This window comes from Ascaphus truei, chromosome 2 (genome assembly GCF_040206685.1).
Source record: "Ascaphus truei isolate aAscTru1 chromosome 2, aAscTru1.hap1, whole genome shotgun sequence".
NCBI lineage: Eukaryota > Metazoa > Chordata > Amphibia > Anura > Ascaphidae > Ascaphus > Ascaphus truei.
The window spans coordinates 104,997,346-105,013,494 of NC_134484.1; the positions used below are offsets into that span (position 1 = coordinate 104,997,346).

The 16,149-nt window shown below is 41.3% G+C and overlaps 1 protein-coding gene and 1 long non-coding RNA gene across 5 annotated transcripts in view; both read right to left on the minus strand.

Moving 5' to 3' along the window:
• LOC142484363 (uncharacterized) overlaps positions 1 to 16,149 on the minus strand; it is a 116,306-nt gene that overhangs the window by 16,928 nt on the left and 83,229 nt on the right. The window lies entirely within an intron of this gene.
• YTHDF3 (YTH N6-methyladenosine RNA binding protein F3) overlaps positions 1 to 16,149 on the minus strand; it is a 34,989-nt gene that overhangs the window by 16,928 nt on the left and 1,912 nt on the right. For 2 of the 4 annotated variants that reach the window (XM_075584031.1, XM_075584029.1), the window contains exons 2-5: positions 15,503 to 15,527; positions 12,033 to 12,149; positions 11,587 to 11,672; positions 5,739 to 7,328 (exon numbers count right to left, since the gene is read on the minus strand). In XM_075584031.1, the coding sequence (XP_075440146.1) occupies positions 5,739 to 7,328; positions 11,587 to 11,652 (1,656 nt within the window). In that variant the 5' untranslated portion in view covers positions 11,653 to 11,672; positions 12,033 to 12,149; positions 15,503 to 15,527. The remainder of the gene's footprint in view (positions 1 to 5,738; positions 7,329 to 11,586; positions 11,673 to 12,032; positions 12,150 to 15,502; positions 15,528 to 16,149) is intronic. The other 2 variants (XM_075584030.1, XM_075584028.1) reach the window with 1 other exon arrangement.

Below are 16,149 nucleotides of genomic sequence, written 5' to 3' on the forward strand. Positions count from 1 at the left end.
AGTATATGGCATTGAATAAATTCTCTATTTTTAACCATATTGTAAATACTTCTTTAAAAGATGCAATCCATTCTACGTTTTTTTAATACCTTTTTTTTCCATTGTTGTGCTAAACAGCTATTGAGCACTTAAACCTTCTACTAGAAATGAGGCCTACAGTACGTAATTAAATGTGAAAACAAAACGTAGTCGTCTTCAGGAATTATGAAATACCATTGTGTACATAAAGGAATTTTGCGTACTTTTGGAAGGGCCATACAAAAGGTCGAAGTCTGAAGGGAGAGTTTTAATTATCAAATGAACACATAAATATACAGTAATTCCCGTTACACTGAAAGTTTGAATCTTCAGGGCAACTCCGTTCTCTCCTTCAGACAAATGCTCAGTTTAAAATATTGATGGCAGTCCTTGATAGCTTCTTCACCAGTGGCCCACAACTGCTGACCACCCCAGTTGATGGGCTTTCCCTCCCACCATTTCAGAGGAAGGGAAGATGTTGCTAATGTGGATCATAGCTTCTCCCCGAGTTGTCTAATAATAGTGCTAATTACTAGCTCCCAGTGTAAGGAAAGGAGTGGAACAGAACAGTATACAGCAGTGTGCCAGCATTAGGAAGCAGACTGTAAGGGGCAGAAGAAGCTTATTCACAAGGCTGCAGCGTCCCTTCTGCCTGTGCACCATTTTTATATACCTGGGTAATGTGCACACCTTTTCAGGGCTCAAGGGACGCACATGCGTCCATTAACGGTATACCATGTTTCCTACCACTGGTATGAAACTGAATAATTCCTAACCTACGTTCCTTTTTCCAGAGGCTTAAACGGTAACCATTCTCCGTCATATGAATCGGTTCGAGAGAAGCAGAAAAGAAGACGGAGCTGCATTTCTGGTCAAATACTGTAAACAGAAGGGACCTACTTCAAAAGTTCCCACACAAAGAGAATAAAAAAGGTAACAATAACATGTACTGACTATCAAATTTAGAAAAGGAAATTAAAAACATAGACCTATTTTAAAGGTATGTTGCGTTACCCGTAATGCTTTGTTGGGGCAAGACTGAACAACGACACACTTATCAGCAAGTCATCTTTTACCAAGAACAGTCTGCAGAAAAGACTGCGGTAAAATAAATCATGAGCAGACATTCCACATAAAAACCAATAACCCTGCAAAATAAGAGAGCAGCCTTAAGCGGTGCTGATTAAGGCCCGGGCCATGGTGCCTTCGCGCGTGCGGAGGCTGTGGGAAAGCGGGCGCTTTCCCTGGGCATAGTCGACGGGCCGTGCCTACTGCTTCACGGAGCTGGTTCTCCCTGACTGGGCGAACCGCTCACGTGACTGGCCTGTCGCACCAAGAAATCAGTTTCAACTTATTTCTTGCGCAATGCGCGCCCCCTCCCGCACCCGCACAAACTCTGCCTTAAGGCAGTCTGTTCGCTCAGCGTGCAGACACATCCGCACGGTCTGCGGTAACATGGCCACAGCCTAAGGCTGCGTCCCTGCTGGCGCTGCCCGCACTCATGCTTGAGAGCGGTGACGTGAGCGCCGTGTGTTCTGTCTATTTTTTAAGCGCGGACGGGGGCTGGGGGCATGTTGAGCGCGCTTCAAAGTTTTTTTAATCTTCTCAAGCGCCAAGCTTGTGAAAGTGTACGAGCACGCGTGCACCAAGCGAGCGGGGACATCAACATGAGGAGTACAGGAAGTAAAAGCGGCAAGCGCCGAGGGCACAGCACACTCAGCGCTAGCGGGGACGCAGCCTACGCCATGTGCTTCTGGACAGGGTCTGAAACAGCATAAGAGCATTGCCTCTTTGTATCTTCTAAATTAAAAAAAAAAAACAATGAAATTAAAGGCAGTTCAATGTAGAACCAATGCAATTTAAATATAGTCCATGTTTAAAAGGATAAACAAATGGACTGGCATCTTAAAATAAATACATTAAGTATGTAATGTTCTCCTTTGCAACCAAAATGTAATAAATAAGCTTAAAAAAATAGACCTGGATTTAGAAAGTGTTCATTTGTACAAAAAGGTACAGTTCAAGTTAGTCATTACTTTCTATATATATAAAAAAAAGTTTTAAACACTAAAAATGTTATTTTCAATTTGAGATCTGCTCTTAAAACACCACATATTCTGCACTGTGTGATCGCACTACTCCGTTTTAATCTCCTTATAAAAGCACGAGTCCTCTAAAATCGGAATGGGACATTTTTCCGTGGCCATTCCGCCGCGACCAAATGGCCACCGGCGCTACGTCACAACTCACCCTAACCCCAATCCAGCACTGGACGCGTGTAAGGTAAGTTTTATTACTGTTACGGGTAAGTGGTTAATTTAAGGGCTTTTAGCGCTTGGGGTAGAGGGTTTTAGGGTAAGGGCTTCGGGTAGTGGATTTTAAGGTAAGGCACTTACCTTAGCGGCGAAGTGGCAGCTTATGGCGGCGGGTGAGTAGTGGTGAAGCACCGGCAGACATTTGGTCGCAGCAAAACGGCTGCGACCAAATGTCCTAGCCCGTCTGAAATGGCTTTTAATGTAACCGAAGGATCAAGATGAGAGGTGTGTGAGCTATATAACATGAGGGGAGATGTTTGTGGCCTTATTGCGGCTGGCTAGTAACATGTATTTTCAATTCCAGAATTTACTGAAGAAAAAATAAGGTGCTGCTAATGACTAGCTATAAAAAACAACTTTAATGACTCTCTGGGTACAAAACTAGGTCTAGGACATTTGGCCGCTGGCGCCTCACTCCACCGCCTACGATACGAGGGGGGGGAGGATTGCGTGAGAGATACGAGGGGGGGGAGGAGGATTGCGTGAGAGATACGAGGGGGTGGGAGGATTGTGTGAGATACGAGGATTGCGTGAGATACGAGGGGGGGAGGATTGCGTGAGAGATACGAGGGGGGGAGGAGGATTGCGTGAGAGATACGAGGGGGGGAGGATTGTGTGTGATACGAGGGGGGGGAGGATTGCATGAGCGATACAAGGGGGGGGGGGGAGGATTGCGTGAGAGATACGAGGGGGGAGGAGGATTGAGTGAGAGATACGAGGGGGGGGGGGATTGTGTGAGATACGAGGATTGCGTGAGATACGAGGATTGCGTGAGATACGAGGGGGGGAGAGGATTGAGTGAGAGACTTCTATGTACCCCATTGGGGGATCCCTTTCAGTTAAAATAAAGTTAAAAAAAATTTTTTAAACATTACATTAGTGTTTTTGGTTTTTGGAAACCTCAAAAGGAACGTATCATCATTTATATTGAGTGCCTGTACTAAACTTTCCCCTTGCATATTAAAGGAGAGATGATGGTCTCACTTCACCTGTTTTGTATCAACAAATGTAAGTTATCCTTTGTTTTGGGAATGCAATATTTTTGTTCTAGTTCACCCAGTCAACCATAATCTTTTCTCCGCGCCCTCATAACAACCCGCCAAGACTACTTTAAACTCATGTTAGCTGGTGTTCCCATCTTCGACTCATCACCCATACAATTCATTCTAAATGCTGTCAGCACTGCCTCTGTGCAAGTCCCTACCAGTATCATCCAGAACGAAATTCAAGGTTCTAGTCTTAACATACAAAGATATCCACAATGCGGCTCCTCCAAGAATCCCAAAAATTAATCTCCAAATATTTCCTCACATGCCCTCTCTGCTCTGTTTATGATCTCAACCTCTTCACCCTCATGCCTGCAAGACGCCTCCAAGACTTCTCCCTGGCTGCGGCAAACTTCTGGAATTCCCCTCCCCCCAGAAGATCAGACTCACCCACCTTCACATGACCTAAAAACTCACTGCTTCATTAAAACGTATGCATCCTCCTCCTGATAGCCTCAATTCTCACCCTACTTAGGCTGCGGCCAGGCAGGGTGCGGGCGCAAGTGCGCTCGGCCGGGCAATTCGTGGCTGGCTAGGTTCGCAGGGGGCACGGCCAAGACGTCACGGAGCTGGTTCGCCCTCATTGGGCGAACCGCTAATGTGACACGCGAGCGGCAGATTCAAATTTGCTTGATTGTCAAGCAGGTAAGCGCCGCGCATGCTCAGGCGCTTGGTCACACTGGCCACACACATTGCCACAATGTGTTTCATTGCGGCCAGCGTGAGCACACCCGCCCGCTCAGCGCCACCCTGGACAAGGCCTTACCAGTACCACAATCATCTTTTAAAACCTCTGGCTTCATAGCAAGCAGCATTTAAAAACATCACTCTCCCAATTCACCTTATGTTACCAGTCTTTTCTATTAAGAAAGGAAAGTCCTTCTAGGAGCAGGGTCCTCATTACCTACTATACCAGGGTACGTTAAAAGTTGGTATTTTATGGTTATTGTCAGTATAACCCATTGTACTGCACTGTGGAATATGCTGGCACATTATAAAGAATAATACTAATACTATTTTTTTTTTAAATATATATTTTATTACAACAGCAAAATTACGGACTGTGGCTTCCAAGAAGTAAATCATAAAGATGGTACTTCTACCCAAGAGGAAAAATAAAAGGTGTTTGCTAAATCTCAAACAAATAAACTTTGGAACCTGTGTTAAGAAGCATATAAATGGCAAAAAGGTAAACTAAATTTATACAGCCATAGAATTTAAAACAATTCTTCAATATAAGTAACTGCTAAACACTAGTGCTGGCAAGTTTAATCAATCTTGAAATCATGGAATTTCCAAACCCAGTTCTCTGGCAGTTCCTCAACAGAACATACGCAACTGTGATAGAAAGCTTACCAAAGCAAAACCTTCTATCAAATATCAATATGCCCACCATGATCCCCTATTGAGCTTCTAAAGAAACCTCTGCTAGCCTGTAAAGTAGGTTATAAAGAAGCCATCCATTATTACCTTCCTGTTATAATTTATTTGTAAAAGTACTGACATATTCCGCAGTGCAGTACAAATGGGGGTACACAGTTTTTACATAAACAGAATGACATACCAAATAAAGACAAACAAGCACAAACAAATAAAAAAAGGTAAAGGAGGGCCCGGCTCGTTAGTGCTTAAATCTAGAGGGAGTAAGGGGCAGATGCTGAAATAAAAGGCAAAGTGGCTGCTCGTTGTGTGATGGCGTATGCCTCGGGATCAAGTATGGTCCAGCCGCACAGCTGATCCCATTTACATTTGGGGTGTGGATGTTAAGGGGTGATCAACTTCACCATTATGCTTACTTTCTTCAGTACTTATAAAAAGTGGGGCGCCATCTATGGATGAATAAACTATTAATTTAAGGGACAATTTACCCAACACAGAAGTTCACAAATCTGCAGTCCCACATTGTGCTTTAATGAACTGATGGAAGTGATGAGGTGAAGAAGGTAAAAAGTGTAAAACTATTTTCCGGAATTGCGATGTGACGGAGGGTTGTAGCACGTATGTTGTGGTCCCTCCAGCACTCAAAAGGTTAAAGCCGCCCGCGCTCATGGTGGGGGCGTCGCTATGTGTGCGCACACGTTCGGGACTCTTCTATGCTTCTCTATAGAAGGTAGCATAGTACAGACGGCGATGCAGCGCGTCGACGCTGCTACCATTTGGTGAAACAAGTAAATGTCTTTTTTGGCTGCAGTCACGGGACGTCAGCGTCACATGAGCTGGTTCAGCCAACGAGGGCAAACCAGCTTTGTGACACGTTAGTCACGCCCAAGCATCAATGTATGGCATGATTTACAAATACAATTATCAAATAAAATACACAGTAAAACAATTAAGATCGATTAAATTACAGTAATCTTACCCTACGCATGGCTTCCTCCTCCTCTTGACGCTTTTCATAATGTGCAAAGTCATCAAAGATAGAGGTTGTATGCTTGAAAGTAGCAATTATTTTAAGAACTTGCTTGGCTTTTTCAAGGGGTACCTCCTGAGTGTCCCTTGAATTAGTAACAGGTTTATTATCATTGTTTTCCAAGCGAATGTGCCGCAGCTGGTTATTAGGAACGTCTTTGACAAAGACCCATTTAACATCAAATTTTCCCTTCCACTTATCCTGGGACCAGACCCCAGCATACGCATTATAGTCCACAACAGACTTCATCTCAGCCACACCACAAAAATGTCCACTTCCATTCACGCTGAAGAGTAAATAAAGTGGGCCTTTTGCATTCAAAGATCGGTATGCAGCATCCAAACGCTTATTACCATGTTCAGTACTGCACCAGATAGAGTACTTGATAGAACGGTGAATATCGTCCTCAGAGTAACTTTTAATTATAAACACACGTCCGTTTTTTAGATTCCAATCAAAGTCTTTGGGATTATAGTTGTTTATGGCCTTCAGTTTCTCCAGTACTGGGTGCACCTCAATACCAGATGGTGATGAACTAATAGGCACAACACCTAAACTAAAGTTTTCATTGCCAGATACATTGTTCTGATTGAAGCCCACTCCCCTGTTTCTAGGTGCCACCCAGCGGTTTTGGAGCTGCTGCTGCACCTGGTGAGGTAGGGCCTGCTGCTGCTGAGGTCCTTGTTGCTGCTGCAGTTGTTGCTGAAGCTGCTGTTGAGGCAGATGGTGTTGCACCATGGGTAGAGGTTGAGTTAATGGCTGAGGCTGTAGAATTACAGGCTGAGGAGGCAGAACTGGTTGAGTCGAAGGGGGCTTTACCATAGCCCCTTTATCATCCCAAGTTCCAATATTGATGTTGTGTTTTATAGGCGGTGGAGGGACACCAGTGCTGCCAATGCCCACATTGCCTTTAGGTTTTAGTTTAGGCTGAGGCTTTGCAGGCTTTCGAGCAATGGCAGCCCATGAGGTTGGCTTAGGTGCTGAATTGCTAACTGGGGGCACATTGTTTGCCGCAATGCTTGCCATGCCTGCACTAGTCAAAGCTGACCCTACAGTTTTCGTTACAGCAGCCGTCATATCCCCACCAATTTTTAGTCCGGTCATCCCTTGCTCAATGCTGTTAATGCCTGGGACCTTGCTCAGAGTGTCGCTGCCAAATCCAGCTTGCCCATCAGCTATGGCTCTACCAAGAGAACTAGGTGGGTATCCGTAGCTACTGCTATATGCAGAACTTTGTGTTGATTGTCCCTGAGATCCACTTGTCCCCCATGTGGAGAAATCTGCATTCCCAGGAAAAAAATTAAACCCATGCTGGCTTAAGAAGGGAGGAGTGTTCCCCAAAGCTCCAGGCTGACTGAACACTCCATCAGGTATATAGTGGTGTTCCCCATTGCTCATCTGTCCATATGTTGTCAAATATGGCATTGGTGGATCTCCTCCTGTGGACCATGCTGCCTCACCAAGAGAGTAAGGAAATCCAATGGATGGAGCATAATAACTAGGCATATATGGGTCTGACATTGGTGGATAGCTATTACTCTGCAAGAGAAAAAAAAAATAACAGATCAGGGTTAATATTCTCCATGTCTGACAAAAACTAAATTAAACATACCATACATTTAATTTATAGATATTTAGGGTACATATGCGTTTTATTGTAATACACAATGTTTAAATAAACCAATTTCCTTTTTTTTTTTTTTAACCAAGCATCCTTTTCCCCCTGTAATGATAAGTTATTCAAAATATTTGTTGACCCTTGCAGTTGGGCTTTAATTTTATAGTTGGTATACAATTACATTTATTATGGTGTTTTAATCCCACTTCAACATTATCTGGTATCTTTAGCAATAAAGGGTTTTCAGTATGGTATATTTACATACATTCCATTAGTATTCCAAAATCAGAGAAAAAACACAAAAGTAGACTAAAACAAGCCAGTCACCACGCAGACTAAACAAATCCAGTAAAATATTAAAGATAATGGTAATTCAGCAAACAATTTGTTCCAGCCATGTTAACTTTTAAATAAACCCAATAAAGATACTTTCCTACACGTCTTGTGATGTATACCACAACGTGATTACTAGTGGGGGTTATAGAAAGCTTCCTTCCAAACCTGCACAGATTTTTCAACATAAAGAAAACCTCTCTATAGGGAACAGAGCCTCAAACACTATGGGTCTTACTCTATGTAGTCCAACGTGGCTATTGCGGATGTATTGATACTAAAATGCCCATTGCAGTCAATAGGGCTTTTTGGCGAAACCAGCTGGAACGGCAGCACTGTATATAGAATTAGCACCTATATAAAAAGCTAAAAACCACTCGAGTACAAATAAAACCTCAACAGTCAGAAGAGGAAAGATGTGTAGCAACACTACTGGCAATGTATTTTGTTTTTTAAAGATTTTGTACTAGGTAAAATACATAGTGACATACAGGGTACCCACTGTTGTTCCTGGAGAGAGTAGGCCAGGTGGTCACATCATCAAGAGATATTTAGGCTTACTATAACTGGATGTGAGCTAGGTTTCCTAAAAGCACCAAACAAGCTCACCAACTCTATGAGAATTAGTGACCTTGGACGGCGCTTTTACAAAGGACAATGAAAAGGATAATCCCGCTTCTATGATCTGGAGCACAATGTGGCAGCATTTCAATAACACAAAACTAGAAATATTTATACAAATGGTTTCTAGTGAAAGTTATACAGTAGGGAATTTTCACTATGACTGTACCCCTAAAATCCTTTTCAGCAACAGGAGTCTGCAGCGCACTCCAGTTATCAAATGAATGCCAAGCCATTGCTTTTTGCCAGAGGGTGTATAACTGGGCAAAATTGTCCATGCTTATTTCCTTCTTGATGATCAGATGCAGCATGAATTGTATCAAATGCAACTGCATTATGACCATAATATGACAACATGACCATATTTCAGCAAGGTATTCCACTGGTTAGTTGCCAAGATCAACAAAATGTGGGAAAATGCAAGTATTTAAAGTACATTGATTGTCCGATCAACAGGTAAATAAATGTTAATTTGTGCATGTGCATAGCAATTCTGCCTAGCATGCACCCAGGTTTAAGCAGATTCCATGATACAGATTTCAGAACCACAGTTGCAGTTAGTTAGGTTTCAAAATGTACACTTACAAAACAATTCAGACTTTTGGAAATAAATGGTTGGAGAAATCTAAATATGTGAAGTACATGAACAATTTTTCTGTACATACACACTGATAATTATGAGCTATGTCAAATATATTATGCAAAAATAAATCTGAGGCGTGTGTTAACTGCCGCACCGGTGACTAAAAGCAGAGAGGGCCCTGAGGCAGAAGGAAAACACCAAACATAAGATGTGAATGTACATTTAAAGGGCAAAAGGGGCAGTCTAAAATTCCCATTTTTCCATTACCAAATTAATATTTAACATGCTCTAGGACAGCGGTGCACAAACTGGGAGGCGCGAGACTGCCTGTGCACGCGGTTTACAGAGGCCCTGCGCGCTTCCCGAAGGCACTTAAATTAAGTTCCGGGGAGCTGCAGGGCCTATGTAAACGTTTACTTACCTTGGCTCCACACGCATCGCCATGGCAACGCTGAGCGGTCATGTGATGTCGGAGCCGACGCCGAGGTAAGTGGGGGTGCGGAGGTGAGGTGACTGCCGGCAAGGGGGGCGCAGGGAAAAAAAGTTTGCGCCCCCCTGCCCTAGGAAGCAAGGCGAAGAATAATGCATAATGGAAGAATAAGGCACAATGCAATATGGGAATTGTTATGCTCAAGAAATGCTGATTAGGTGTTTGGAAAACAATATGCTGCTATTACAATAGGCAAATGAAAACTTTAATAAAATGCCTTTGAGAAAATAACAGGTTTTAACAACTTCATAGAATATTACCCTACACCTATCCATGCACCAACAAGACATTACTATTGCCTACCATTCATTTGCGTTTAGTGCTACGAGGATGGTACATGCCAAATAAACAATACTGCTTTGCAAACATGAATGCCTGGAACAATTCAAATTTATGTAAATCTGGGTAAAACTTGCGTTGCTAAAAATAGGATTGCCAAACGAATGAGGAGAAAACTAGAACTGAATCAGATTGCCAAGGATGCGGATTCATTACATTTTCACTTTACATCTATAAAGATTTAGTGCTCCATTGTACCTCCTAAGGCAAATGTCATAAATAATTTACCAATTTTCAAATCAACCTTTTCCATGTAGGCTACACATTCAGGTAATGGTTGTCCCAGCACTAAAAAATAATAATTAATTTGTTTGCAAAGTCAACAAAAAGTACAATTGTTTTTCACCCAAGGAGAAGCCAAATGAACTTCTGTTTGCTGGTAACGTGATACGCGTGAGGCAGCAAAAACTGACAAAGCAAGCAGTAAATGAAAAACTAGAGCATCCACTCCGTTCTCAAACAAGCATTTGGGGACTCCATGGAGAAAGTTATTTTAATAGCTGAAAGTAATATTTCACGAAGTCTGTGTCAAATCAGACATCTTCCCTACTTAAAGTACAATATTGCTTTACCCAGCCATGTACAGCAGTTTATTTTGAAATGCTCATCGTGAGGGGACACATTTATTGGGAATGAAAATGCCCTACAAAAGGTTATAAAAAACACAAACCAAACAATAGACAGTAATTATATGCCAGTATAATTTTTTTAAAGTGAAAGATCTGTGAATAACAGCAAGTGAAAACAGATTAGAAATAACTTAACGATTATGATGCACCACGTCTAACAACCATAAAAGGCAAGTAGCACAAACCCTAAATTACTGTGGATCCCAAGAAAATGGCAGGATACAACTGGCAAGTTTTAGTCCATAAAGAAAGATCAGTTACCATGCTAGTGCACAAAGAAAAACACCCGAGGCTAGCTTAAAGTAAAGCGACAATACCACTAGTGCTCAACCCTCACTTCAAGGACCCCCGAGCTATACCATATGTTTCTGATGTAGGGCTGAAGTAGTAGCTCAGAGGTAATGTCAAAGCCTTTGAAGCAGGTGAACCCAATTTGAATCCTAGCATCAGCTTTCCTTGTAACTTGGGTTAGTCAGCCACTAAACCATTTTGTGCTACAGTTTACAAGGGCAGGTAAGTTCTACAGGGCAGGGAGTTCTCCTGTCTACAACATTTTATTTTACAGCGCTGCATATGTGTGGTGGCAGTCTTCGAATACACAACATACATTAAGTTAGAAAAGTGGAAAAATTCTACAAAATTGTTTTTGCAGTCGTTTATTTATTACAAAAGCAGGTTTCACATAGAGCTCATTTGATCATAAAGCTCCGAGTGAGTAGCAATTTATAATAATTTTAAAAACACACCTTTCCTAGGATGCAATATTTTTGGGGCCTAAACATGCAGACATGCCGAATAGTGTCCTAGCAGGTCCCCAGAATGTAGCAATAAACATACCCACCAGCATCCCCAAATTTAAAGAAGTATTGGAATATAAGACTCTTCTAATAAAGCCTACATGCATAGATTTTAAAACTGCCTTCTGTTATATACTGTAGAACAGGGGAATGCAATCTTATTTCCCTGTGTCCCCCTGCCGACCGTTCCCCCCTTTCTGCACCCCCCCCTTACTTTGGCTCCGGCATCTGGGCGTCATTTGACGCTGTTACCATGGCGACATTAAGTGCCTTCGGGAAACGCGCAGGGCCCCTGTAAACCCCGCAGACAATCTCCCCCCCCCCCAGTTTGCGCACACAGCTGCTGTAGAACATGATGAAAGGCATGTTTCTAAAGTGTTCACCTACCTGATTAGTCTGGCTACTTAAATATGGCTCAAAGTCATCATCATTTACTGCATCCTTTTGATGCATCGAACCGTTCTGTACTGCAACTGAAAAGAATACACTTGTTAGGTTTCTAGTAAGCAGTTAAGACATTTACAATACATACATACATAGAATTCTATGCCTTTTGCTGTTGGGAGTGTAACTAAGTAAAGGCAAACATCACTGCCCACAGCTAGTCAAAAAAACTTGGCATTTTCCCAGACCAAGCCTTCTCAAAGTTCCAGAAAGACATTCCTTTAAAGGTTCTGTATAACAAGATAACACACTAATTATAGACCATTTATGCAGATTCTTTGGAGTACATTCATGGAGGTCTGATGATCCGTGGCACGAAAAGGCCATTTAAATGCATCATTTTCACGCACTCATATTTTTAAAAAAATCAAGTCTATTTTTTTTTTTACATTTTCAGTAAAGAGTCTACATAGTAGAGACGCTGTTGGTAAATTGTTTTATCTACTGTTGGCCGGAACAGTCCAGCTCCATTGATGTCACAGTCATAGGTGAGAGAGGAAAGATTCCTGTGGAAAGAAATTTTAAGTCGCAAACTGTCCTTTCAATAACAATTTAAGAACAAAAAAATGTTTAGGTTGAGTCTATGTGAATCATAGAGTTTAGAATGTGTAGAATATTACAATTAGTAATCAATGTTTGGAGAAACCATGATCTGTCTATTACCGAAGCAGCATTCCCATTTAGTTTTGGAATTGATGAGTGTGTTACAATTTTGGTGATATTTCAAAAACATCCCCGGGAAAATTACTTGTTGGGGAGTAGGCTACCTAAAGACCAGCTACCAATAAAAGACAATTTGGGTGCCTAATTTAGCAAAGTCACAAGGATACAAGTTTCCTGCAGGTCTCACAGTCATCATATAGATTTGATCTCTGAAATCCCTGTAAGTGCCCAAGTTCATAGTGAGGGATTTTCTTGTTCTCAAACCCATACAGTATATGTTGTTCACTAATTTTAAAAATGGGACTGCAGTTTATTTAATTTGTATTTACTGAATGGACAAAGGTTATTTTGCCACAACAACTCTTGCACAAAGATATACAGTTTCTGATTATGAAATGAACAGCTGAGGAAGTGAATCAGAAAGGGTAGCCATGGGTGTAGCCATGCTTAGGACTACAATGAACCAATGGTAGCTAGTAGACTGCTTTTATTTGCTACTTATTTCTTTGCCCTTCCCTTCCACATGCAAAGTGCCCACTCATTTCTCCTGCTTATTCCTCTGTCAGGGAGATTAAAGGTAGAAGAAACACTCGATTGGCAGGTATTCTCCCTGTCCCCACCCAATAAACCAAAGCTGGCGTTTTTTTTTTTTAAATTTGATTTTTTCCCCCTTTAATATGTGTAGCAATACAATCCACACAATGATAAGTAATTAGCTAAGCTGGCAATCAATTGGCGAAGATTCCGCTCGGGGGTTCACTAAATGGCTGCCAGTGCAGAAGAAGAGGACCAAAGATGCAAAGTTATGTGGGGAAGATCATGTGACCAGGCAGTCACTAGGTACAATTGGTGCACTGCGAGTCAGGACAGGGCTCAAAAAGGGGTGTGTGCCAGAGCCTGGTTCAGAAAAGAAAGGACGACTGTGACTTTGTAAATGGTTCCTATAGAAACAAAAAATGCTTGTTATATTATAATACAGTAAAAAGGTCATCTAGAGTTGTTTTTAAAAGAAATGCTACAAGTCTTTTCTCATAGTACAGAACCGATTATTTAAAAAAAACAAAAAAAAACACATGTAGGATATTACTTGGTCTGCAGCTTTAAATAAGCAACGTAGTGATATTTTTTTTTTTTGTCTTTAATGATGCGGCTATTATGTTAGCCCAAAGGGAACTCAATGACGTTAAAGGATTAATTACCTAAATGTAAATAAATGGTTTAAAAATACATCCAGCACGTATTTGTATTTACATCATCCCCACTTTATGTTTTACTTCCTCCATTCAGAGCACTTGCTAGGTAACATGCAGAAAAAAAAAAAAAAATAGACAGAACACATTGTGAAGTAAGACATGAGTTGTTTTTGTATGCATGTTTAGCAACATCTCCAAGACATTTGTATTTGAATGATTTAAAATGGCTTATACTTATCGTTTATTTGCAAAGTGCCAACCTATTCCACAGTGCGATACAATGGGGGGGTACTGAGGTTTGATAATTACATGAACAAAGTTACTGTACATAAAAATAAGGACAAACATGTGCAAAGAGATACCAAAGATGAGGGCCCTGCTCAAGAGCTTACAATCTAGAGGCACTCACAAAGGCATCTACTGCACTTATTCCCTCACCTGCGGTCTCTGTAAGTCTCCCATCATACCACTAAGATTGTAAGCTCTCCAGGCAGGGATTTCCTCTCCTATTGTCTTACTTGGCTGCACTTATTGTATTATTAAAATTCCTTGTACTGTATTGTCTTTGTGAAGCACTAAGTACACTGTTGGCGCTATATAAGCCTGCCTTCACGTAGCGCCCCTAGTTTCTAACAAAATAAGCTCTGTCGACCCTCTGTGTCCCCTCGGGTATAACCAGCTAAACAACTGCCATGGATCTTTTTAAAGTGAAGTTTTCCGTGGAAGTCGCTTATACCCATCCGTGGGTGAAGAGGCGGAAAGTAAAGTAAAAGTATTCCAATATGAATATATATCCCTGCCACTTGTTCCTATACAGGATTGCATCTGTAATTTACATTATAGAAAGTCAATTCCATTGGTAAATAGTTAAATATGTTTGCAACCAAAGTGGGTAAGGCTTTTAGTCTGAAAGAGAAATGTGTGTACTATTTTACCGAATTTGCTCATGTATTAAAATATCATGTTTTTTCATTGCAGCTAGATTTTCTTTTTTTTAAAAGAAAAAACACTTCCCACTGTGCCTTTTGCGATACATATTAATTACTCAACTACCGTAAAATATGATTAAAAAAAAAACTGTAAAGACAATAGAGATCCTTGCATATGTAAAAGTACACATACTTTATTTAGCTTACTCACCTATGTTTTTTCTCATTAGAATGTAAAACCATAGGTAAATAATGCTACTGTGCGCCTGCTCAATTTTGCAACAATGTACCAGAGCAAGACTTAAGGTAATCTGGAAGCCACACTTTCCAGGTGTGAATACACTTTGACAAAAGAATATACGTCTCCGGCTAGAACTCAACAAAACCGAGTGAAAGAGCCAAATATATGGTTTAAGCAAGGCAGGTCTGTAATGAAAAACAAATAACCCAATTACCTTTTTTAACTTTTTGGCCAATTTAGACATACTTAACTGATTATCTATACTTGCAAGGGGACACAATCTAGCATTGGTAGGAGTGAAATCCGTACTCCCTTTGCTAGTAATCACAAAGTGGACCCTGAATGGCAAAGCTATGTCCCTCCTAGGACAGAAGTGGACCAAAGAGAGTGACATGTTCAAAGAGTTTAAACAGGTAAAAGTATTTCTGACGCATTTCCATGGTAAACTTTTATTCAATGCCTTAGACCGACAGTGCCTTTTGTTTTGGTTTTATTCTTTGAAAAGAAATTACAGTATAAAGCCCTTATTACTCAGAGATAAATATAAGTTGTTTGCTTCATTTCAGCAAACCACATTTTTAGGATGACTCAAATAAGTAAAATTGTTACTTTAAGGATTGAGTAAGTAAGCCGATAACACTGTTGACAATAAAAATGTTTTCATCTGCCATATGAGACTGCCCCGTCAAAGCACTACACAAAGTCAAAGCACTACACAAAGTCAAAATCAATCTGCAGCACAGGGCACAGTGATTCAAACTAGGAGCAATCTTTTATAAGCTACAGCAGCCTTCTTGTAAATCTGTATATTGTAGAAGGAATAACAGACGTACCTTTGTGTCCCTGTCCTTTAGGCCTCTGCAATAATGTGGAAAAAGAAAAGAAAAGTGTCACTGGAATACATAAATATTTATTTAGAAAGTAGAATACCAGGCAAATTCTGAGACCGTTTCCCCAACTCCCACCCAACATTAAACTATGTTGGTCCTAACCTTATTCCATTTTTTAACATCACGGACAGACAGCTGGCACACAGTTAAGATAAATACCAGTTCAATATGAACCTGATAAAGATCTTTGTGGATCAAGACTTTAACAGGATGAAAACAAAAGCCTGTACATATGTTGGTGTGTGCCTGCTCTGTGTGTTACGTTAGAAAGTTCCAATACGGCACTGAAGCCTTGTACTTTAGGCCGAGTCCACTGTGCCGCTGACCATGCTTGGCGCAATGCATTTTTATCTGTCCGGCCACACTAACAGGCGCTAGGAGCTTGACAGATAAAATTGATAGAGACAGATAAAATTGTCTTTCAGGCGCACTGAAGAGTCACATGACCTCCTCAGCCAATCAGCGCCAGTCACTGCTCAGCCATGCCCCTCACCCCCACTTACAAACAAAATTTTCCGAGCGCTCATGCTTGGAGAGTTGGTGATGTCACCACTCAAGCATGAGAGCGGTCAGCAGCACAGTGGACGCAG